The sequence below is a fragment of the Salvia miltiorrhiza genome, chromosome 1, assembly GCF_028751815.1.
Source record: "Salvia miltiorrhiza cultivar Shanhuang (shh) chromosome 1, IMPLAD_Smil_shh, whole genome shotgun sequence".
NCBI lineage: Eukaryota > Viridiplantae > Streptophyta > Magnoliopsida > Lamiales > Lamiaceae > Salvia > Salvia miltiorrhiza.
This window is the reverse complement of record NC_080387.1, coordinates 16,394,767-16,421,694: the sequence shown is the minus strand read 5'-3', so window position 1 is coordinate 16,421,694 and position 26,928 is coordinate 16,394,767. Positions and strand designations below refer to the sequence as shown.

Genomic DNA, 26,928 nt, shown 5'->3' with positions numbered 1-26,928 from the left:
GAAGATGGTTCGAGCATGTTGTCCTCCGGTGATGGTCGTTCCATCTTGTCGAGGAGTTCCTGACGTTCTGGCGTCCGGGTTGGGTTGCCCATGTTCGCGCATTTGCTCCAACGCGGATGTTGTCATGTTAATACCTGCATTCAAAGTCACACGACCAGTGTCAGTCTGGTTACCAACCACATTACGGTTTCTTACCGAAGATGACGGATCCGTCCCGAGGTGGTTGGATCCGTCCCTGCCAGTGATCGGTGTATCTCCCAGAGGCTGCATGGAAGATACTTGGGCTCGGAAGCCAAGAGGTTCGATGATTTCGATAGGCTCCATAGCCTCGAGACGGTCGTACAAGTTGGCATTCTCCCTTTCCAACTTTTTGTACCTCTTCCGCTCCTGATTCATCTGTTCAGTCAGGGCGGCGATCTGGGCGGCTAGGTCAGCCTGAGCATTCCCGTAGGGAGCGTCGGGAGTTTCAGATCCGTCACGATCGTCAGACATGATCGATGCTCGTAGAAATTTGTGGAAAGTGCGTTGATTCGCTTGATTGCTAGGGCCCCACGGTGGGCGCCAAATTGTGGAGGATGAATCCAACAATCACGGAAATGACGTCAGTCACGTCAGGATCGACGGGCACTAGCAACTTGAGACCACAAATAACGTTAGAGCCCTCCGAAGAGCACCGGTGGGGGTGTCGATGGAAGGGCCTCCGACGCTCAAGTCAGTAAATAATAATAATAAAAATTGTATCGAAAGTAATGGAAAGTAAATGAAATAGGGAATCAGATCGATTTGGTAGATGGAGGTGAAGGTGATTGAGCAATTAGCGAGGGCCGTTGGGTCGTCCCGGTTGATCTGATCACCGGAGAACCTAAGGCTGGGAGCGTGGAGGCAGAAGAGTGCTAGAGAATGTGTTGGAATGGGAATGATCGTAAGTATCAGTCTGAGTGTTAATGACGGCCTCCCTTTATTGTGTTAATGAAGTAGTATATATAGGTATGGGCCTGACGGCTAGGGTTTTGCTGGCACGTCTCCTTAAACCCTGATCGTTCCGATATTTGGGAGATCGTATCCCTGACCTCGTTCCTTTCTTTCTCTCCAAGTCGTTGCCCTTCTAGGGTTTGTTGGAATGTTCTTTGAAACCCTAGCGGCTCCAAATTTTTAGGAAATGATCTTCCGCGACTTTCGTTTGACCTAGTCACCCACGTTTGACTAGGTTTTCGTAAGCGTATAATTCAGTTTGTTTCATTTCGTGTTGAGATGTTTACTATGGTGCCGCTGCCAGGGCAGAGGGGTCACACCTTTGCCCGAGTAGAGAAATCATGCCGCTGTCAGAGCAGAGGGATCGCTCCTCTGCCAGAGCAGAGGAATCACTGATTCCTCTGGCGAGGACTTCGCTGATTCCTCTGGCGAGGCGCCAGAGGAATCGCAGTGAGCAGGGAAGTCGCCCCGAGCAGAGGAATCGCGGCGAGCAGGGAAGTCGCCCCGAGCAGAGAATTCGCTAGTCCCTCTAGCGAGGGTTCCGCTGACTTCTGGTCAGTCGGATTTTATCCACTACACACCTGTTAAGCACTTGCGGAGTGGATTGTTGGTCTGATCAACTGACCGTTGATGTAGGAAAGGGTTTTTCCGAACCACGTAAAAGTCTCTGTGTTATTTACAGCTTTCAGTTTTACTTTCTTACTTGTGTTATTTCAATTGATAAACTGAACATTGATTAACTGCAAAGAGAAACCTAAAGACCAACAACGTGCTCTACTGAGGCTATTACGAAACTAAGTTTAATTTCCGCTGCGTATGATATTAGTCTGACTGATCTATCTTGTGATAATCAGGAAGTGTGTTATCATCTCTGTTTTAGCAAACCCGACTGAAGCCTTTTATTTGCATCAGTTAAGTTCCAGTAACTTAACTGATAACTCTTTACTGAAGAGCTTTCAGTATCAGTCGTCAACCCTGTTTGGTCAAAACTGTTTTCAGTAAAACAGGAGTCTGTGTTTGCATGTAAAGTTTCGTTTTGATCTCTGACTGAGATCCCTCTGATTGAGGAAGTTGTAAAAATAGCCCATAGGTGTATTCCCCCCATACACCTATTCGAGACCCTCATGACCTAACAATTGGTATCAGAGCAGGTTGTTCGCAAGAACACTCTGTGTCTGACTAGGTTCTAATTGAACTAGATCATTTTTCTTAAAGGTCTCAAAAAAGTTCTCTTTTTGTTTTGTGCCTGCTATCTGTTCTATCTGTTTTTATCTGTTCTCTCTTTTTTTATAGAGACTAACCACATCAGATTATCTTCTCTACCTATGTTTAGTATTGAAAAATACGACATATGGAAGTTTCGGCTTGAAAGCTTCCTCACCGCCCAACATTGCTGAATGTGGGAAGTCATCACCAGCGGACCAATCATCATCACCGAAACCATCAAACGGATTCCTGTTGATCCACAACAAGATCCTTACGATGAGGTCCAGCACAAGCAAAAGGCAGACTTCACCACCGAAGAAAGGAAGCAAGATGAGCTTGACAACCTCGCCAAAAGCATCATCTCCGGCACAGTTCCCGACAAGCATGTCATGAAGATCATCAAGTGCGGAACTGCAAAGGAGATGTGGGACATTCTGGAAAGAATGTGCGTAGGTTCCGAGGAAATCAAGGAGAATAAGCTATCCATAGCTTGCCAGAAGTTCGACTCCTTCCTCATGCTCAAGAATGAATATGTCGAGGAAATGGAACTTAGATTCAATCAAATCTTGAATGAAGTTCAATCCATTTCTAAAGACAAATACACTCAACGAGAAATCAACCTGAAGATTCTTCGAGTACTGCCACGAGGAGAATGGCAGATCTACTCAGTCGCTCATCAGCATAAGCCAGGATTCAGTCAGCTCCCGACAAACAAGCTTTTCTCTGATCTCATGGCAAATGAGTTCGACCTTCTAAGAAATCTTGGAAACAAGAAGGCTGGAGGATCAGACGAAAATGGTCCATCAACCTCGAGAGGAGTTGCACTGAAAGCCTCAACAAGAGAAGGCAAGAAGCAGATCAAGGAACCAACGAAACTCAACCCTGAGGACTTCTTCAGTCAATATGCTTTGTTGACTGAAAGATTCAACAAAATGGAGTCCAAGTTCCGGAAGTACAGAAGGTTCTACAAGCAGCGCTACAAAGGAAAAGAAACAGAAAGCAACTCCAGACATTCCACAGATCGAAGCGGAGAAAGGAAGTCAGCCGCTTACGACATCAAAGACATGGAATGCTTTGGATGTAGAAAGAAAAGGCACTTTTGAAATGAATGCCCTGATCTGACTCAAGCTGAGCGCAGAGAGCTGAGAGCTAAGAAAGATCGTAGCTTTTCAAAGAAGAAAGCGATGGTTGCTGATGATGCTGATTCTTCCAAAGACACATCAGAATCATCCGACTTCGATAGTTCCAGCTCAGAAGATGAGAGCCGAGCCCTGATGGCCAATGAATCTGAAAGCGTGGCTGACAACAGCTACGACAATGGAATGAATGGCTCAGAGGTAATCTCTCACTCAAAAACTCCTTATACTGATAACTTCCTGATGCTTTCAGGAGACCACTCAGAATCTGGAGAAAGCTCATCCGATGAAACTGACGAGTTTGATCAACTCATGACTGATCACTGTCAGTTGAGGAAAATGTTCGAAGATCTCCTCAAGCAGAATCAGAAAATGGACAAGGAGATCAATGATGAACGAGCTAGGAATCAGACAATCATCTACTTTCCGGATGAAATTTGTCTTGATCAGCTAATCATGGAGAACAGCCGACTGGAAGAAAAGCTCAGAATCTCCAACTCAAAATGTGAGAGGGCATCTCATGAGATCAAGAGGCTCAATCATAAGCTGGAAGAAACAGTCAAGAACTGCATGATGCAGTCTCCCATGATGAGCAACTTTCCATCGAAAGGTCTTGTTAAAAGCATTGGAGGAAAGGTTGCAGCTGACAAAGGAAAGAAGATCATGATCATTACAAAGGACGATCCTTCTGAAATCACAACATCAGAAGAATCAAGAGATCATGATATGGATGAAGTTCGCAAACGCAAACTGATGGCAAGATCAAATGTTCCACCTCCACGGAGCTACAGACGAGCAAAGGAGGTCCCTAACCAGATCATCCTACTGAGAAGACTGGAAAGCAGATTTCAGTCAAAGATCGGGGAAGGAACATCAGGAATCAAGAAGAATCTTCCTCACCAGTCCAGAAGGAAGAAAGCCATATCAGTCAGAGACTGACATCAGTTCAGTTTCAGAAGGAACAACATCCATGGAGACCAAACAATGATGAGTCCAGTCGAGCCAAGCGACATCCACGACGACAAGCAACTGGACATCAAATGACTCATGTCACACGACATCAGTCAAGTCTCCATCAGTCTACAAAGACTTGAGTATCTCAAGGAAGATACTTCGCCGAACAAAGAAGACCCAACCACTCATCAGACAGAATTGCTACAAGAGTGAGGCCTTCAAAGGAAATTCTCAACAGAAGAATGCTCGTGTGCCAACTGAAGTGCCAACTGAAGCGCCAACAACGTCAATCAGAAGATCAACAAAGCGCAAGAGATCAACCAGACCAATTCTGAAACAGATATGGGTTCCAAAGGGAACTCGAGCTAACATCGAAGGACCCAAATCTTGATTGGGTGCCTGAAGCAATTCTTCCTTGCAGGTCAATGTCAGGAAATACAAAAAGAAGGAAGAAGTTAAAGCTTCAATCAGAATATGGTATCTGGATAGTGGCTGCTCGAAGTACATGACGGGCTACAAAGAATATCTATCTCAGTATGTTGAGAAAGCTGGATCCAAAGTTGCATTCGGAGACAACTCAATCGGAGAAACAAAAGGATACGGTGTGCTCAACATGGGTAACGCCAGTATCAGTAATGTTAGCTTTGTTTCTGGTCTTAAGCATAATCTGTTGTCTGTGAGTCAATTTTGTGACAGCGGTTTCACAGTGAAGATCAAGAAGGATGAATTCACTGTTAGAAACAATCAAAAGAAGGTGGTTCTGAAAGGATTCAGACAAGGAAGTCTCTAAGTCGTTTCATGGGAAGACAGCCCACCAGAAACATGCCTCATCAGCAAAAGCAGCTCGGAGCTCAACTGGCTGTGGTACAAGAGACTCAACCATCTCAACTTCAAGACGATCAACATGCTTGCTAAACATCAACTCGTAGAAGGTCTGCCTTCTATTGTGTTCCAGAAGAAGCAAGAATGTGAAGCATGCCAAAGAGAAAAGTAGACGCGAATGTCATTCAAGTCAAAGTCAGGACACTCCTCTGAAAGAATTCTGCATCTGCTTCACATGGATCTATTTGACCCTATCTCTCCAAGAAGCTACAACGGTAGGAAGTACACCTTAGTAGTTGTGGATGATTATTCACGATATACTTGGGTTATCTTTCTCTTCAAGAAGAATGAGACGCTGGAGGAACTGCCAAAGCTGCTGAGAAGACTGAGCGTTGAAAAAGAAGTCAGCATCATCAGCATCAGATCAGATCGTGGGACTGAGTTCCTCAATACTGTCATTGGTGAGTATTGTGATGAACAAGGAATCAGTCATCAAACTTCTGCAGCAAGAACTCCACAGCAGAACGGAGTTGCAGAAAGAAGAAATCGGTCTTTGAAGGAAGCAGTAAGGACGATGCTAGCCGAGTCAAAACTCCTCTTGAAGTTTTGGACCGAAGCAGTCAACAACGTATGCTACACGCAGAATCGCTCCTCCCTCACTCAGAGACATGGAAAAACTCCATACAAACTATGGAAGAACTGAAAGCCATCGATTGCCTACTTTCATGCTTTCGGTTCTAAGTGTTTCATCCACAACAATGAAAATAAGAGGTTAAATACTTTTGATAGCAAGGCTGATCCAGGAGTATTTCTTGGATATTTTGGAACAGAACGATCAAGCAAAGCCTATCGAGTGTTTAATTCTCAAACTCTTTGTGTTGAAGAAACACCTCATGTGGTCTTTGATGAGTCTACAGATGATTTCAGGGAACAAGAAGCTGAAAAGTGTGTCCAGAACACTAAAGGTTCCAAAGCTGAAATCCACAACACCGAGCCCTCTACTGTCTTGGTGTGGGGACCAGGCAAAGATGAAGATACTGAGAAGCTTCAGTATCAAAAGATCAGCCAAAGGTCTGAAGTTCAGACTGTAGCCAATGCAGACGGCATTAGTCAAGGGGGAACTCCAATTGCTCAAGATCGAGTTAAACGTGCAGAAGCAGCTCCAGCTCAACTCTCCCCTGCTCCAGAAGGTGCTCAACACTTCAGAACCATTCTAACCGAAGAAGCCCCACCATCTCCAGAAGAGATCAAGAAGTATCGAAGATGGTTTGAACTCCACTCAAAGGAGAACATCATTGGAGAACCATCAGATGGCGTCAAGACTCGAAGATCAATGTGTAACCTCGTCTTTGACATCAATCAGAACTGCATCAACGAAGATAAGATTTTCAGCTATTTCTTATCATCTACAGAGCCCAAGGATGTTGAAGAAGCTCTGAAGTCTACTCAATGGGTCATCGCAATGCAAGAAGAACTCAATGAATTCAACCGGAATTCAGTTTGGGAGCTTGTGGATCGACCAGACGATGCAAAGGTGATTGGTTTGAAATGGATTTTCAAAAATAAGAAAGACGAAGAAGGAAACGTTGTGAGAAACAAAGCAAGGCTTGTAGCAAAAGGATACAGTCAAGAAGAAGGAATCGACTACGACGAGACGTTCGCTCCAGTTGCCAGATTGGAAGCAGTCAGACTCTTCTTAGCCTTCGCAGCTCACAAAGGTTTCAAGGTAAACCAAATGGATGTCAAGTGTGCATTTCTCAATGGAGTGCTCACAGATGAAGTCTATGTGGAACAACCTCCAGGCTTTGAGGTTGCAGGACTAGAAAAGGTGTACAAGCTGAAGAAAGCGCTCTATGGATTGAAGCAAGCACCAAGAGCGTGGAATGATACTCTCTCGGAGTATCTTGTTGAACAAGGTTTCAAGAAAGGATCTGTGGACAGAACTCTGTTCACTCTCAAAGAAGGAGAAGATCTCTTGCTTGTTCAGATTTATGTCGATGATATAATTTTTGAATCCAAATCCGAACACATGTGCAAGAAGTTTGCTGACATCATGACCAACAAGTTCCAAATGTCCATGATGGGAGAAATGAATTTCTTTCTCGGATTGCAAGTCAAGCAGACCAACGAAGGAATACTGATCAGTCAGTCCAAGTATGCCAAGGAACTGATAGCCAAGTTCGGTATTCAGCACATGAAATCAGTCAAGATCCCAATGAACACAAACTGGAAAGTTGATCCAGGTTCAGAAGGAAAATCTGTCTCTTCGACGAAGTACAGAGAAATAATTGGATCTTTGCTGTATTTGACTGCGAGCAGACCAGACATCTCATTTGCAGTCGGGGTATGTGCAAGATATCAATCAGATCCAAATGAAGCTCATTTGGATGCAGCAAAGCGTATACTTCGATATCTCAAAGGCACACCCAATTTAGGATTGTGGTATCCAGCAGACGACGACATCAAGCTCACCGGATACTCAGACTCAGACTTTGGTGGATGCAAGCTTGATCGCAAATCAACCTCTGGAACATGTCAATTCCTAGGCAACAAGCTCATCTCATGGTTTTCAAAGAAGCAGACTTCAGTCGCCACCTCTACAACTGAAGCTGAATATGTTGCTGCCGGTAGCTGCTGCTCACAAATCCTGTGGTTAGTCCATCAGTTGAAGGACTATGGGATCGACGAAAAGGAAGTCCTAATCTATTGCGACAGCTCCAGTGCTATTGCAATCTCCCAGAAACCAGTTCATCACACCAGAGTCAAGCATATTGCTATTCGACATCACTTCATCCGTGATCATGTCGAAAAGAAGAATATCTCTGTGGAATGGATTCCCACTGCTGTTCAGAGAGCAGACCTGCTGACCAAGGCTCTTCCAGAAGAAAGGTTCAACGATCTGTGTGGAAAGATCAGCCTCATCAACCCTGAAGAGTGAAGCTGTGCGTGAAGACTCTCTCAAATAGTCATGCTGACTGGTGGTCAACTAACTGCTGAGTCTACGATCGCCGATGAAGAAAGCAATGAAGTCAGAACGCTCATCTGAAGAAGAAGCTATCCTGATGATTCAACCAGGAACAAGTGGTATCGACTGGCTGCAATGTTCAGTCGATCAGTAAGTATTTTATAAGCTTACTTTTAAAATCAGTTATTTCAGTTCAGAGTTTTGAGTTTCAGTTCAAAATCTTTCTCTAACTGATCAGTTTCTTTCAAAAACTTTAACTGATTGTTGGAAAATGAAATATCCGAGAAGGACAAGTATTTTAAAGGGAAAATCTGTTTTGATTAAACTTGACCTGATCTTTTGCCAAAAAATTTTCCAACTCCTTTTGCCTCTGTGATAAAATTTCTTGAGAACCTTATTGACATGACAGAATGCAATGATGCCTCTCACCTTTTTGAAGTCTCAGTCCCCTGCAGTGACGGCGGACGTGAAAATTTCCTTCAAAAACATTTTAGGCACAGTCTTCTAAAAACTTTTCATCTTCTTACGTGGTACACTTTTTGTCTATTTATACCATGTTGTCTTCACTATTTTTCTGCATCAACTAACAAATCTCCACAGCCTTCACTGTGAGAAAATCTTTCAATATTTCCAAAGCTGCAGAGAAAAATTGTTCCGACTAAAGGAGAAATCTATGACTGCAAAGTCATGGAGTGGGAGAATGACGCTCACATACCTGGTCTTCACCGGACCCTTCCACTGGATCTCAACGTCTCTCTGACGTCAAAGTTTGCTCTATCTTCACTTGTATCCAGCGAAGCGAGTGTCTTCCATCCTCATGCCTGGCGCCAAGAAGCTTTACAGTTTCTGGAGGAGATTTTCCTTATCGCAGATATTGCACTCCTCCCTGGCTTGCAACAAACAACGAGACTCCTCTCGCTGTTGGTCGGCATCTTCAGCCGCACCAGGTCTATTCTTCAAAGACCCTGTGCCGGCGAATCGACGGTGTTAGTCTTCTCAGCCTGCCACCGGTTCGATTCTTCCTTCTCACGTCCATCTTTTCTTCTCTATTTCTTTCCAATTCACCAACTCTTCTTTCTCCTCATAAGGCGGCCCTCTCCTCTTTCCAAGGCAGCCTTCTTCTATCTTCCATAATCTACGTTCTCTTGTCCTTCTCCACTGCTCCGTCTCTCTCATCTCCTCACCTCATCACTGGCGTTCTCCTCTTCTGTATTTCTGGACTCACCCTATTCTTGAATCTTCTCAAGAGCTTCTGAGACTAGGAGTTGGGTACCGTCTGATCATTGTCTTCATCATCAACTCTCTTTTTGATGTTGCCAAAAAGGGGGAAAAAGTTGGAAGACAGAGAAAAACCTTCTCAAAGGTTTTTCCTCATCTTCCTTCTTGACTGAAGATGAGACTACAAAGGATCACCAGAAGTTGTAAGGACAACGTTCCAGTGAAGACCTCAAATCAACGGAAAACAAGTGAGAGTGGAACAAGCTTAGGAACATGAAGACACGAAGACAGAAGATGAAGATCAAGAAGTTCAAGGCGCAGCCAAGCAGACTGCTGGAGTCCATGGGTTTCCCATGTTGTTTTTGTTTTTCTTTTTTTACTCCAATGTAAGTCTTGCTCTGTACCTCGACTGATGGCCTATCAGTCTTTTATTAATGAAAAGAACTTCTTTTTTATCTCAACCTGAAGACAATGACTCTTTGTCCAGGCTCTGATTATGTTTTACTATCTTCTCCTTGTTCTGTTTTAGAAATGTTTTTGTTCTTAACTCTAAGTACAAGTTTTTAGGTTCTATTGTTAAGGGGGAACTGTTTTCACCCCAGTTTTAGAACTTGTACTGTTAGTTCAGTCTTTTTGTTGTCTAGAACTGCTGTGTGGTTTTGGCATCATCAAAAAGGGGGAAATTGTTGGGAATCTTGTGGAATATCCTAATCCTTGTTTTGATGATACCAAAATTCATAGGTCGTATTTGTAATAGACTAGAATTGTTTTGAACTCAAGTGTTAGAGTTCGGTTCTAGTTTAGCTTTCGGTGTCGAAGACTGAAGACTGGAGACTGAAGAACGAAGGACTGAAGACTGAAGACTGCAGATACCAACTGAAGTATCAGTTGAAGAATCAGTTAGGAACTGATTACTTAATGCGCGCAATAGACTGATACTAAAGTCAAGTATCAGTTGAACATTCCTCCTAGGACTGATCTTCCAATGTTCAGAGGAAGCCACGTACTCACAAAGTACAGCCGCATTAAATGCAGAGATCTTAGGATCTTATCTCTGCAGAGGTCATTCCTATCTGGTGGTTACTTTTCAGAGATGTCACATCTCCTGTCCATCAAGAGAGCCGTTTCCACCCAGACAAGGAACCTCGAAGATTGAAGCCTCAGCCCAAATTCGAATTGCTCTCCAACGGAAGAAATCTTGATGACGTTCTACGCCAACAGATCTATTCAAGAGTTCTCCTACAAATAGCGCTCGAGGATCACTTCAACCTTCACCGATTCAACGACATAAGCTGAAGCTCTGCCAAAATTACTACTTAGCCTAAAGCTTAACCGCCCCAAAGCTTGAATCGAAGAAGAGAATTCCAAAGCTAAAATCAGTCACTGCTGATTACATATATTCTCTTAGACCTTAGGCGAACCCCTATTTACCCAGAAGCCAAAGGTCAAACTTGCTTCAAAGAACTTGTTCTTTGTAGCATAGTTGGCACTCGTTCAAACCTCCCCCAAAAGAGTGTTTGAGTGATTCGGAGTTCAGGAAGGTACTCTGACTCTGAGTGAGAAGTCTTAGCACGGGTTGTGCTGAGTAGAGAAATCCGACGTGAGTGAAGCGTGGGTACTAAAGAAGGGTTTTCTTCAGTGGTACGGTTGTGTGCACCCGGCAAGCACACGGTTTGGTTTGCAGTGCACCTATTAAGCACTTGCGGAGTGGATTGTTGGTCTGATCAACCGACCGTGGATGTAGGAAAGGGTTTTTCCGAACCACGTAAAAGTCTCTATGTTATTTACAGCTTTCAGTTTTACTTTCTTACTTGTGTTATTTCAATTGATAAACTGAACACTGATTAACTGTAAAGAGAAACCTAAAGACCAACAACGTGCTCTACTGAGGCTATTGCGAAACTAAGTTTAATTTCCGCTGCGTATGATATCAGTCTGACTGATCTATCTTGTGATAGTCAGGAAGAGTGGTATCATCTCTGTTTTAGCAAACCCGACTGAAGCCTTTTATTTGCATCAGTTAAGTTCCAGTAACTTAACTGATAACTCTTTACTGAAGAGCTTTCAGTATCAGTCGTCAACCCTGTTTGGTCAAAACTGTTTTCAGTAAAAAAGGAGTATGTGTTTGCATGTAAAGTTACGTTTTGATCTCTGACTGAGATCCCTCTGATTGAGGAAGTTGTAAAAATAGCCCATAGGTGTATTCCCCCCCATACACCTATTCGAGACCCTCAGGACCTAACAGTATTAGTTATAAATGTTATCTTAATTCGTGTAAAAGCGCATTTAATCAAAGGAGAAGCTCGCGTTTTAATTCACGATGGACTGATTTGCAATTATCGAAAGGCGGAGGGATTTAGTTGTGCAATATCCTGTTATATCACATCCGTTAGATCTAATCGAGCGGTTGAGATTGGAGTAGGTTTTCAGCGTTGGTTATAACTAACCTACGCAACTCATCTTCTTCCCAGAGCTAATTTTTGCAGAACAATTTGAGTGCAGAAAAACAGAGAAAGAAACACTTGTTGTTCAAAGATTGTGTGAGACGAGTGATTTCTGTAATTTTGAGAGTTATATCTCTTATATTCGAAGTTTGAACGATAAATAAAAAGCGATACTAGTTTCTTGGCCCGTGGATGTAGGTTGAATAAACCGAACCACGTAAATTCTTTTTTTGTGTCCTTAATTTCTTCGCATTTCTCATCGTTTGCCTTACAAGTGGCACCGTCTGTGGGAAGGGAGACCACGATCGACGACAAGATGTCAATACCAAAGATTGAATCGGAAAAGTTCACTGGGAAGAACGATTTTGGATTATGGCGGATAAAGATACGCGCACTTCTCACACAGCAGGGTTTGGCATCAGCTTTGAAAGAAAATGATGCAAAACCCTCATCACTTTTGAAAGATACTGATTCGAAGGAAAGGATGACAGCTGCTGCAGATGCAGATCTGAAATGGGCATAAATTCGTGAAAAGGCACATAGCCTAATCATATTATGCCTTGAAGATAAATTGTCGCGGGAGGTGGCAAGGGAGCAATCTGCAGCAGCTGTTTGGGCAAAGTTAGAGTCAATTTACATGATAAAATCTTTGGCCAATCGACTCTATTTAAAACAAAGATTGTATTCTTTCAAGGTTCTTGATAACAAACCCTTAGAAGATCAGCTTGAAATCTTTAATAAGATCATAGATGATCTTGAGAATGTGGATGTAAAGATTGTGGATGAGGATCAAGCAATCATACTATTGAATGCTTTGCCTCCTTCATATGATCATCTCAAGGATGCTATGTTATTCGGTAGGGAAAATGGCATATCTGTGAAAAAGTGCAGGCAGCTTTGAAAGCAAAGGAGCTCCAGAAAGCATCTATTTCATCATCATCAAAGGGAAAGGAGGCCATAGGTGAAGGCTTATCTGTAAAGCAAAAAGGTGGCAAGTTCAAAAAGGCCAAGAAGGATCCCAAGAAAGGGAAATCTGACAAAGAAAGGAAACCTTCAGATGATGATACTCAAAATTGCTATCACTGCAAGAAGCCTGGGCATTGGAAGAGAGATTGCTTGATATGGAAAAGAAGCCAAAAGCAATCAAACTGCAGTGAGAAAAAGGAACCCAAGGAAGATGAAATCTGTGATGCAGCAGAGGCCCTGAATGTGATGGATAATCATATAGATCATCATTGGGTTTTAGATTCAGGTTGTTCTTTCCACATGTGCCCAAATGAAGAATGGTTTTCTGAGCTTGAGCATCATGGAGCAGGGTCAGTTCTATTAGGAAATGACCAATCATGTGCTGTAAAATGTGTGGGCAACATAAAGTTTAAACTCCTTGATGGGAGTACCAGAACACTGTAGGAAGTTAGATATGTTCCAAGCTTGAAGATAAATCCCATCTCTCTTGGAACATTGGAGAAAACGGGGTATCAGTGGAATTCAACAAAAGGTGGCCTAGTTGTATGCAAGGATGGGAAGGTCATTCTGAAAGGTGAAAGAAGAAACGGTCTGTACTATCTAGCAGTTGAAACATTGATTGGAGACAACAATTTGGTGAAAAATGATATATTAGCACTATGGCATAGAAGACTTGGGCATCTTAGTGAGAATGGTCTCAATCAACTTTCAAAATAAGGTCTGATTACAACTGTCTCTGATTTTCAATTGAAGAAATGTGAGCAGTGTGTTTTGGGCAAGAGTAAGAAATTGAGTTTTGAAACTGGAAAGCATACATCACAAGCACCTTTGGAATACATTTATTCAGATCTATGAGGGCCAACAAAAACATAAAGCTTAAGCAAGGGAAGAAACTTTATGTCCATTATGGATGATTACTCAAGGAAGCTATGGGTAATCATCCTAAAGGATAAGACAGAAGCATTAGAGAAATTCAAAATCTGGTGCAAAGAGGTTGAAAATGAAAAGGGTGTAAAGATCAAATGTTTGAGGACTGATAATGGATTAGAATTTGTATCCAAAGAGTTAAGTGACTTCTGCTCAGAAAATGGCATTAGGAGACACAGAACAGTGCCAAATAACCCTCAGCAAAATGGGGTTATTGAAAGAATGAATCGTACCATTCTTGAAAGGGTGAGATGTATGTTGTTTGAAGCCGGCATGCCTAAGAGATTCTGGGCTGAAGCAGCAACAATTGTTTGTTATCTGATAAACAAATTGCCATCTGCTGCTATTGAGTTTAAAAGTCTAGATGAAATGTGGTATGGATCCATATCCACATACTCACATTTAAGAGTTTTTGGATGTAGAGCATACGTGCATATAAAGCAGGACAAGTTGGAACCTAGAGCTGTAAAATGCATCATGTTGGGATATCCAAAGGGAGTAAAAGGATACAAATTATGGTGCACTGAACCAGGAATGGGAAATGTGATAATCAGCAGAGATGTTATGTTCAATGAAGAAGAGATGCTATATTTACATACTGCAGAAAGCTCAAAGGGAGATCAAAGCTCAAAAGATGAAGCTGAGACAATCCAACTTGATCACATTAGTAATCAATGGTCCAGATTTCAAGGATCTGGTGGAGGAGATGAAGAGATACAACAGCAACACGATGAGCAGTATACTGAAGTTGATAATAATCTTAGGGATTATCAACTTGCAAGGGACAGAACTAGAAGAAACATCACTCCACCTCAGAGATTTGGCCATGCTGAGATGGTTGCTTTTGCTTTGAGTGTTGTTGAAGAACTTGAATACCAAGAGCCTAGAAATTACCATGAAGCCATGAAGAGTAACGAAAGAGAACAATGGATCTTAGCCATGAGAGAGGAGATGAATTCTCTACAGAAGAATGGAACATGTATTCTTGTTACAAAGCCTATTAATAAGAAGTTTGTAAGTTTCAAATGGATTTTCAAAAGAAAAGTTGAAGTCATTGGAAAAGAGCAGATTAGATACAAAGCTAGACTTGTGGCAAGGGGTTTTACACAGAAAGAAGGGATAGATTACAATGAAATCTTCTCTCCTGTGGTAAAGCATACCTCTATAAGAATATTACTTGTTGTTGTAGCTCAGTATGACTTAGAGCTTGAACAAATGGATGTTAAGACAACTTTCTTACATGGAGAACTTGAGGAAAAGGTCCATATGGCACCACGAGAGGGTTTTGTTCAACCAGGATCAGAGAATAAAGTTTTTTTGCTGCAAAAGAGCCTATATGGCTTGAAACAAAGTTCAAGGCAATGGTACATCAAGTTTGATGAACATATGAAGGTTCTAGGATTTATCAAATCCAACTGTGATAATTATGTTTACATTAAAAGTAGAAATAATGTTGCAGTGGCATATCTACTCTTGTATGTAGATGATATGCTTATAGCTAGCAAGGAGAAATCAGAGATAAGAATAGTCAAGGAGGGTCTCAGAAATGCCTTTGAGATGAAGGATCTTGGTGAAGCTAAGAGAATCCTAGGCATGGATATTGTCAGAGACAGGAAATCAGGGAGATTGTGGCTTCACCAACAGGATTATGTGTTGAAGATGTTAAAGAAATTTAACATGCATGAATCAAAGGCCATTACAACACCTTTGGCTGTTCATTTAAAGTTGTCAGACAATGACAAACCAAAGTCAGAGGCAGAAAGAAAGGAAATGAGCAATATCCCTTATTCAAATCTGGTAGGCAGTCTTATGTACACCATGGTGTGTACAAGACCAGATATTGCTCATGCAATAAGTGTTGTGAGCAGGTATATGGTGGATCCTGGTAAAGGGCACTGGGAAACATTGAAGAAAATATTGAGGTACTTGAAAGGAAGTTCGAACAAAGGTATTTTGTTTGAGAAAAGATCTATATCAGATAAGCCAGTTTTGATGGGATATATAGACTCAGACTATGCAGCCAATTTGGATAATAGGAAATCACAATCTGGATACATATTTTCATTATTTGGTGTAGCTGTGAGCTGAAAATCTTCACTTCAATCTGTTGTTGCTCTGTCCACTACGGAGGCTGAATATATGGCAGCAACAGAGGCAATTAAGGAAGCAATTTGGTTGCAAGGTATGGTTTCTAAATTTGGTATTGAGCATAGTTCAGTGAGTTTATTTTGTGATAGTCAAAGTGCTTTATACCTTATGAAACATCAAACTTTTCATGAAAGGTCTAAACACATTGACATTAGATTACATTTCATCTGTGATGTCATTGAGAAAGGTATTGTAACTATGCATAAGGTGCTCATTGATGAAAATGCTGCTGATGGTTTAACAAAAGCTTTGCCAACTGTGAAGTTTGTGCATTGTTGGGATTTGGTGAATCTGTTACCAAGAGTTTGAAGGAGCTTTTAGCTCAGATTAGTTTAGTTTAGTTTTTTAAGTTTATCTTTGGAGTTTGATGATCGGAGTTTGAAGCTAGGTTGCTGTTTGGTTTTGGATTAGATGGTGTTGCACGAATTAGGTGGAGGATTGTTATCTTAATTCGTGTAAAAGTGCATTTAATCAAAGGAGAAGCTCGCGTTTTAATTCACGAGGGACTGATTTGCAATTATCGAAAGGCGGAGGGATTTAGTTGTGCAATATCCCATTATATCACATCCGTTAGATCTAATCGAGCGGCTGAGATTGGAGAAGGTTTTCAGCGTTAGTTATAACTAACCTACGCAGCTCATCTTCTTCCCTGAGCTAATTTTTGCAGAACAGTTTGAGTGCAGAAAAACAGAGAGAGAAACACTTGTTGTTCAAAGATTGTGTGAGACGAGTGATTTCTATAATTTTGAGAGTTATATCTCTTGTATTCGAAGATTGATCGATCAATAAACAGCGATACTAGTTTCTTGGCCCGTGGATGTAGGTTGAATAAACCAAACCACGTAAATCCTTTTTTTTGTGTCCTTAATTTCTTCGCATTTCTCGTTGTTTGCCTTACAATAAATTCGAATATTAAAACTTGAATTCACAACCGACACTATTGCTAGTTGTGATCTGAATTTTTAAAACTCGAATTCACAACTAGCAATAATGTTGGTTGTGAGGAGAGTTTGTTTTATCAATGTTCTTGATTTCACAACTACAATTAGCTGTCTAGTTGTGAAATCAAGCTTTAAAACTCGAATTCACAATTGAATAACTAATGTTGATTGTGAATTCAAGTTTTTTAAAGCTTGAATTCACAACTAGAAATAATGTTAGATCGTTAATTCAAGGTTTAAAGCTTGAATTCACAACTAGAAATAGTGCTAGTTGTGAATTCATGTTTTAAACCTTGAATTAACGATCTAACATTATTTCTAGTTGTGAATTCAAGCTTCAAAATTCGAATTCACGACTAACACTATTTTTAATTGTTAATTCAAGCTTTAAAACTCAAATTCATAACCAACACTAGTTATTCAGTTATGAATTCGAGTTTTAAAGCTTGAATTCACAACTAGAAATAGTGTTAGTTGTGAATTTGAGATTCACAACAAACACTATCTATTCAGTTGTGAATTCAAGTTTTAAAGATTGAATTCACAACTAAAATTAGTCTTAGTTGTGAATTCGAGTTCTAAAGCTAGAATTCACAATTGAAAGGGTTAATAGCCGAAAAATACACGAACTATCATCGGATTTGTATTTTGCACATGACCTTAAAAAATAGCTCCACAATACACCGCCTTTTGATTTAATTGCAATTTGCACATGCATTGACCATCACTTAAATTCTAGATGACGTGTCTCCCGGAATTTGCAGATGTGGACGCACCGGCGATCAAGTAAAACGACGTCGTTTTGTCAAGCTTTTTTCAATTAAAAAAAAATTAAAGAAAAGGTCAAATTTGGCCCATCCCTCTCCCCCTGACCCCTTTCTTTCTCGGCCAAACGCAAGCGCCGAAGGCGCCCCCTCTGCACCGCCACGAACGGCCCATGTTGACGCATTCAACAGCGTCGGCGGCACCTTGTTCGGCCTCACGAATTCCAGCACCACCTTCTTCCTCAGCTCGATCAACCCGTTCGAGATGGTCGTCCCCACCATCCCCACCAAGAACCCGGCCCCACCGAAGAAAGCAGCGAGATTTCCCCCCTCTTCATCTCCATAACGATGAGATTGATTATAGCACACCAAAATCTTAATGGCTGATGAATAAAAACAAAACTCTCATTGCTACTTAAACAATCGCACCTTATATTTATTCCAATATTTCTTCATTTTCTCTCTCATCACTACTCTTCTCTCTCTCTACATGGCCTGAACTTCCATGTGCACGGTGGTGGAACCAAGCTTTACTTATTCATATCGATGTCAGCGATGAGCTCCGCCTTGGACGATGGCCGCAGACAGGATCTGAAGTCAGCGGCGACGACAATGTTGTTGGTAACGGATTCATGCTTTCCAGAGTGAGAATCATGAAGGAGGATAGTTCAGGAAGAGTGTGAGCATCAATAATTTGGAGAGAGAAAGAGAGAAGTCAATGATGCTACGAGGGAGAGAAGAAAGTGATCATTTTTTTTTAATTTTTTTATAGGGTTAATGGCATGTAAATTACTAAACTATATGCCAATTCTGGTTTAAATACCGAACTTCAAAGTGTATTAAGGAAATTCCAAAACAATTGATTTGATCTGATTTGGTAAGTCCGGCCATATTCCGGCAAGGGTATTTTTGGTAATGTACATACGTGGCTTATTTTTGTTGCGCTGGCACCTTGTTGGCCGCCAAGTGTGATCTGTCTGGATATAGCAAATTAATAAATGACGTCGTTTATTAATTTTAGGGGGAAACAACCGAAAAGTCGCGCCCTATTTTTTCTCATTCCTTTCGTTTTCATTCTTTCTGCTCTTCTCCCGATAGTTGAAGACGAAGATTCTTCCCCTTTTTCATTTCTTCACCAAAGTTGTCGTCTTTTGGAGAGCACACTAGGTCCCAGTAGTTTATTATGTTTTATCGTTGTCTCTGATCTTTGAAATCGAGAACGTGGGCATCTGTGGCCTTGTGGTCCCATTCAGTAATGGCGAAAAGGTAACTCAATAACCAATTTATTATGCTTTCATGAACTTTTGTTTAACGTTTTTGAGGAAGAAGTGTAGTGTATTCTTTGTTTATACTGACAAAAGCAGTAGTTGTCGCATTTTGTAGTATTTGGGTTAAAAAATTGTCTCTTGGTTGCCTATAGGTGGGAAATTGTTAGTTGTTGTCATTTTGTGCATTAATGTTTGGATATAACGGTTTTAGGGTTTTGCATGTTAAAGTTTCGCGCATTTTTCAATTGTTGTTGCTTTGAATCTGTAAAATCTGTCTGTGTGGCTTGTCTAAATTTTTAATTTATTTTGTTCCATTTTATGTCTGTAGTGACGATGAATTTGGTTTACATATTTGCCATGGAGGTAGGTTCATTAACTATGAAGCTAAACAACATTATATAGGTGGGGTTTATGACAATAAGATTGGCTTAGATCCTGATAGGTTTGGGTACTTTGATCTTGTTGATTATGTGAAAGAATTAGGTTATGTGGCCTGGTCTGGATTGTATTACAGAATACCTACTACTCAAACACACAAGCTAATAACAAATGATGAAAGTGTAATGGAAATGTTGAGATGTAAGGGTAGGCACCCAATAGTTACTGTATGTGTGGATGGGGGTAAGATTGGTACAGATCTTGGTGAAAAGGGGGGCAAAGTTTCTGAGGTGAGTGTTCCTGAAGTACAGACTGACTGTACTGATAAATATGTTAGTGAAGCTGATGGTGAGAGTGGGTGTGGGGGAGATGACGATAGTGTGGTTGCTGGTGAGGGTGAAAGGGGTTCATATGATGATGGTGATTGGGGAGCTCTAGCTAATGCTACATATTCCGAGGTTGATGATTTTATCAATATGGAATGTTTTGATGATAGTAGTGAGGAAGAAGATTATGTACCTAGTGAGAGTGAGTTGTCAGATGTTAGCTTAGGAGACCTAGAGTATATATCTGATGAAGAAAACTTTAAAATGAGAAAGAAACTAAAAACGACTGATAGTGTTTTTAAGTTGATTAATGAAAAAGATGGCTTTGAAGCTGAAGTGGAACACACATACCATTCTGATTATGAAAATGATGAAAAGGAATTTGCCTCCGATGAAACAGATTCTGACTTCGAACATTCGTTGAGGGTAAAGAAAGTTGTTTATGATCCTAGCTGTGACCATAGCAAAATGCATCCTGTCATTGGCATGTATTTCCAGGATAGGATTCAATGTAGGACGGCTTTGACAACATGGGCCATTGAAAATGGTAGATATGTTCGGTTTAAGGCAGTTTCTAAGAAGAAATTGTTGGCCAAATGTACTCCACCCTGCCCTTGAAACCTTTATGCTAGTTCTCTCCGGGCTAATGGCACTTTCATGATTAAGTCGGGTGCTTGGGATCACACATGTGCTAAGGCCATGAGTAATAAGCTTTTGAGTTCTCAATGGATAGCTAGCAGGTACTTGAATGTGTATAGGGTTAGATACAATCTTTCAGTTAAAGATCTAGGTGCTGATATACTTGAAAGGTTTAAAGTTAGAGTACCTAAGGACAGACTATACAAGGCCAGGAGAATGGCTCAAGAGATGGTGAGAGGTTCCGTTCACCAACACTACACAATGATCAAGAATTATGTTGCTGAGTTAAGGAAAGTTGATCCTGAAGGGAGGTTTGAGCTTCTTTTAGAAGCCGATAATACTTTCAAAGCACTTTACATTGGTTTGAGTGCTCTGAGGAAGGGTTTCAAGGTCAGCTGCAGACCGGTAATAGGTATCGATGGTTGCTTTCTGAAAACATACTTGGGGGGACATCTTCTTTGTGCCACAGGGAAAGGTATATACTTATTTGATTAGTTATTATACATTTGTCAAGCATAGATGAATGATTACAAATTTTGCTTCATTTAAATGTGGCCTAGAGGAGGAGAGGAAGACCTTCGAAAGAAGGAGGAGCAGAAAAGAATGACAAAGGCAAAAAGAAGGACAAGGCTGATAAAAACAAGAAAGGGAAGTCAAGCCAATTCCAAGGCAGAGGGACTGCCCTACGGGGTATTGGTGTTTACGTGAATGAAAAAACTGGAAACTCCTTCTACCATGTATGTTGATCTCTCCCAGGATACTGCTTACTAATCTTGTTATGTGTGTCCTAAGATACTTGTTAATAAATCAACTTCCATGCAGGCTTCGAGTTCGAGCAAAAAGACAACTCAATTGCACAAGTACAAGAAACCAAGACAAATTGAAATGGGTGGATCATCTGCAATCAAGGATAGCAGTGGTGTGAGTGCTGTTACAACAACTCAAGAAAGCATGCAGGATAGAGGGCCTACACCAAATCTATGAACTTTGTTGTTATATGTGAATGTAATAGTGGTTTTTGGAAACTGATTTTGGAGATACTTGCTCAATGGCTATGACCTTTTTCAAAAACTCGAATGCTAGGGTCTGATTAAGTTTGCTTGTATGTATATTTTGTGGATGACAGTTAATCAAACTTGGTGATATCTATTTCAGCTATGTTGGACTTAATTGAGATATCCCTTTGCTTTTGTGAATCTTCTATCTTTACCAATTCCTCTTTCTTTTTCAATGAAGATGTACTCAAACTTAGGAAATTGAAGTTTAGATTACTAAATTCATATTGCGGATAGTTGATTTACAGATAAGGCTATCTATTACAAAAGGAAGACAACCTAAGTCATCTTCAACCTATCTACAACCTTAACCAAATCCTAGATTACTTGCTAATCCAAAGCACAGCAAACACGCAAACAACCCATTTAGTAGTGCGAAGACCAACTGTCCACGAACGATGCCTTCAAGGGCGTCGTTCTTGGCCTTCAATAAATCCAGCTCCATAGCCACTGAATTGGTTTCACGCACTCTCGCATCCAACCTTTCAAGGCTCAAAGTAGCGGCCATTTTGGCTTCTTCACGCTCCTCGTCAGCCCTAACAACTTGTAGCCTGAGTTTTGTAATGCAGTCCTTGTAGTGGTCATTCAATTCCGGGTCAAGCCATTCCCAAAACCCACAATCTGCGCTTGTCTACTCCAACACAAATCAAGTCTTATTTACAGATCTATATGATGCAAACAACAAATTTAACAAATTTGAAAATTAACTTACCCCTCGACGGTTGCAGCATTGGAAGCGCCGCAATGGATTCACGGGGGTGTGCGAAGTCCTCACACACGCCAGACCATGTTTGCAGTTTCTTGGCCCTACCGCCCAATTAGCAAAACGCGGGCTGTTGGGTGTGTTATACCCTAGGTCAGACGAGCTCGAGCTCGAAAACGATTCTCCAGTCTCACTGTTCCAATACTTGCTCATTGAGATGGATTGGAATGATATGCAAACGAAATGAAAGAAAATTGTGAATTTAGGGTTAAGTCGACTCATTTATTGAAGAAGTTCAGTTAAAACGAATCCAAACGACGACGTCTTTAAAACACAAAACGACTGTGTTTCGATTTAATCCCGGCGTGACCACGTAGGATTTTCCGGAGGTCCATGTCATCATTTAGTCACCGGAATATGGCCAGAGTTACCAAATCAGATCAAATCAATTGTTTAGGAATTTCCTTAATACACTTTGAAGTTCGGTATTTAAACCAGAATTGGCATATAGTTTAGTAATTTACATGCCATTAACCCTTTATTATATTAGGGGTAATTTTATATTTTTGCACAAAAACTGGTCGATTTTTAAAAAAATTATTTGATATGCTAATTTTTAAATTTACTATCGAAAGTGGGCCAATTCAATACATTACCCCTAAATAAAACTAGTTTGTACCCTATTGAATTTTGATGGAATATCATTTTATGTTATAATTTATAAGCAAAAAACATTATAAAAATAATTTTATATTTATGTAAAATTTTATCATCTAGAAACGTTAATTCTAATCGGACATGACGTAAACCTAGATGATAAATCCAAAATCTTCCAAACGTCTACTGCATTACTCGGGGTAGCTTTGGAAAATAACAGAACATCATCCGTATAAAAGAAGGTGAGTCAGAAACTTCTTAGTTTTGTTCATCTTCATCGGCACCAAATGCCTAGAGCCTACATTGTTCTGAAAGAGATGCACTACAAGAATCTGGCCGATTACCGACGGAAAAATTCCGTCGTTAAAGTCAAAAATTCCGTCGGTAAAGCCATAGACCGACGGATCATCGACGGACGTCGTGTGTCGCTGTGAAAGTGATCGGTAAAAAATTTACCGACGAAATTTTGCCTCCGTCGCTAAATACCGACGGAAAAGACGACGGACCGTCCGTAGGCGAGGAGGCGACGACGCCGGCGTCGTTTGAAATCAGCGACGGAAATAGCGACGGAAATGACCGTCAGTATCAGTGACGGAATTTATTTGCGTCGCTAATTTTTTATATATATATATATATATATATATATATATATATATATATATAGGGGAGGGCTAAAATAAAAACACTTCTTAAAATATAAAATATAAACAATTTTCAGCCCTTAGATCATCAAGATCTACGGTTGATTCGTAACCTTGTTGGATGAATTCGTGGTCCTGGGTTCGAATCCCAAAGGTATCAAACAATTATTTTTCACAATTCGTAATCATGTTTAATGAATTCATAACCCTGTTGGATAAAATTCGTACATTAAAAAACGTTTATATTTATATTTTAAGAAGTGTTTTTACCGTAGCCCTCCCCTATATATATATATATATATATATATATATATATGGGGTAATTGCCCCTAAATACATCATCTTTCCCCATTTTCTGGAATTGCATATCACCTTTAAAATCCGCCTCATAATACATAGCCTTTCTTTTTCTTATGGAGTTGCACATGGTTAGCCAACCACCAATCAAAAAAATGACATGGATGCCGGAAACGCCACATATACACGCCGAAAAAAAATTAATTGATGTAGCAGTCATGTAGAAAATTATAATTTTATTTTTTTGCTATTAAATTCGAATTTCCAAAATATAGAATTAAGGCATTAATTTCTCAAATCCTCTATTTTCCCCTAAATCCACATCAATTAAATTTTTTTTTTCGGCGTGTATATGTGGCGTTTTCGTCATTCACGTCATTTTTTCGGTTGGTGGTTGGTTGACCATGTGCAATTCCAAAAGAAAAAGAAAGGTTATGTATTATGAGGCGGATTTTAAAGGTGATGTGCAATTCCAGAAAATGGGAAAAGATAATGTATTTAGGGGAAATTTCCCCTATATGTATATATATTAATCAATCTATATTTATTCCCCACAAGTATTTTGGTATTTATAATGTATTTTGAACTTAATTGCATACGTTAAGACGAACTTCCCAGTGGGTCACCCATCTTAGTTGTGCTCACGCTTAACCTTGAAGTTCATTTCGAGTGGTCATCAGTACAAAGCATGCGTATTATTGATATAACTAGCACCTGTTAATTCATTTAAACTCTATTTTAATATACAATATCATTTATTCATAACCTTAGAATATGTCGAGATGATATCTAAGACTTGTGGTGCCGACGAAAGAATGACGAAAAATATACGATCGAATTTAAAAATACTTATATCAATGTGTATTTTCTTATTTCACAATTATTTTGCACTATCATTTTAATTTGACCAATTAATTAATTAGTTGCTCAAATAAATATTTATAGTTTTGTTGATAAATTATTAGCTAGTAATTAAGTTTGTCAAATAATATTACGAAAAAAGAAAAGTTTATCAAATAATATTGAGTCCATATGTTGTGTATCTTATTTTCCTCACATCAAGTTTGAGATTTTAGAAAAATGTGAAAAAAAAAATAATAATTTACATAACTGTATATAAGAGAGAATTAATGTGAGTGTAGGAACCTTTTATTATACTATATAATGATGATTGGTGGCCTAATTAATAGACCAACAATTTTCTTAATTTTCATAACTAAAAAGTTACGAGTTTCAATTCTAAAAAATACCTTATAGGTGGGAAGCCATAGCACATGACATAACATATTAACAATATCGCATATAATACACATATACAAACAAGAACTACGCAACATAACAACACAACTAGTGTTTTACCCGTGCGATGCACGGGATTACATATGTTGTTAAAATTTGATTTTGCTTAACTAATTTTTTAAAAGAAATATGAATATATTTTTATTGAAAGTTATTAAAATTAAAATAAAGATATAAAATAATAAAAAATATCATAACTTATTTTAAAATTCATCCATTTACGTAAAAGTTCATAGGATGTCTATACCTGATTAAGTAAGACATCGAACAATATAAGCATTTTACTGTAACATTCTGAAAGACACTTTTGTATAATCTCTAAAATAAATGATTTTAAAATATTTTATTATACAATTGTTATACCAACTATGTTACTGCTAAAATATATTTAAGACTAACATTTTAAATTACTTAAAAATAAAGGTGAAAATAATAATACATGAAAAGACAATTGCAAACTTGTCATCTTATTATTATAAAATTTGGAACACTTCTTTATAATTTATATACAACATTTGTAGAATTAATAATATACTTTGTCTTCATTACATATCAAGATTTTCAGACTCCTTCGACTTGTAACTCTAGAAATAGTTACATAAAACTGACTGTGACTAAAAACATGCCTATTAAAAAATAAACCCACATGAGAGAGTGATTGACCTTGACTTTTGTTTATAGTCATTGCATAAGAAACAATAATAGGGAACTGCTGCCGTTGAAACTTGAGCGGTAGTCTTGGATCAACTGGTATCAGTGTCATCCTTGGTATCAATACTTGATGTCCTGCATTATGGTCTGTGAGAACTTTCCCTTCCAAAATAAAATAGCCTCATATTTAATTCATTGCAGATCTGCCATTATTTGGTTGCAATTTTTTTACTAAAGACCACATATATGGTCGGCATGTTTGTGATTAGAGAAATGATGAATATCAAAAGAAGAAGTGAGTATAAGTAAAAATTTCACACCAAAAGTTAGTTTATATAGGCCACGGGGATACACATTTGATGAGAGATATATATGAAACTAATATATTTAATATATTATATTGAATGAGATGCTTTGATAATGGAGTTGATTTTGGTTTGACGATAATAAAAAGTTGTTACATTTTTTGGAGATATATATGGAATGTTGTCAAATTACACATTTCACACTATCACCTCTCTCTCTTAGATCTGACGTCATGCATGCCTGAGATAGGGCTTCTTCTTCGTCTCCTTTGTTTAGCTGTAAAGATGATACAAAAATCCCATTAGTCATGCATACCAATCAATACCTTACTCTACTTAATATGTATTTCATAATTTCGTTGATAGTTGATAGTTGATTGGTATATTGGTATTTTGATTTGTTAGACAAAACATAGAAACATAATCAATGTGGGTCATGATTTATGGAGATATGATTGGATGATCTATTGTGTCGTGTTTAGCATTAATAAGAATATTATTATTATTATTATTATTATTATTATTATTATTATTATTATTATTATTATTATTGTTGTTGTTGTTGTTGTTGTTGTTGTTGTTGTTGTTGTTGTTGTTTGTCATACTTTGCAAAAATCACAACAAAAAATTAACAGCAACCTTATATAGCCCTTCTTTTGTTTATCTCCAAAAGATTTAATTGAAAATAATTAGAAGTCAATCTATGAGATAGCGTGTAAATCAAAAATAATTTATATGAGATATTGCTACGAGTTCGTAAATAATTTTTTATTTTCTTGAATTCAAAAACAATCTATAGTCTAAAATTGCGTGTAAATCAAAAAGAATATTCACTTTTGCAAATGACTACAAGATCCCATGCAATTTATATGTATTTATATTTTGAATTTTATTTATTGGATGAATATTTCTCACAAAAGACTTAATTGAAATTAGTGATCTACAAATTTTTACATATAAATTTCATATATAGATGATGGGAATAAATGTCGTTCAATTAAATGTAGATTTAATTACATTTAATTAAATATATAAATATATATATATATATATATATATATACATATATATATATATATCATCCTATAAATTAGTCAACTTTTCAAATATAGATCAACTTTCCAAAAATAAATTGAGTAAAAGGGCGAGAAATTTTTTTGGCTAGATGGATCAGCTTTTATATATGTATAGATATGACTCGCTTAAAGCGGTGACATTTGAATTTGAGATATTTAATCTTAAAATT

General features: G+C 39.0%; 1 protein-coding gene across 1 annotated transcript; it reads right to left on the bottom strand.

Moving 5' to 3' along the window:
• Positions 1–21,436: 21,436 nt before the first annotated feature.
• On the bottom strand, positions 21,437–22,321 carry LOC130986268 (uncharacterized). The gene is made up of 2 exons (XM_057909659.1): positions 21,842–22,321; positions 21,437–21,760 (listed from the first exon to the last, which is right to left on the bottom strand). Exons 1-2 carry the CDS (start codon positions 22,112–22,114, stop codon positions 21,437–21,439), a joined length of 597 nt encoding a protein of 198 aa, XP_057765642.1. The 5' UTR covers positions 22,115–22,321.
• Between the last annotated feature and the right edge of the window lie 4,607 nt (positions 22,322–26,928).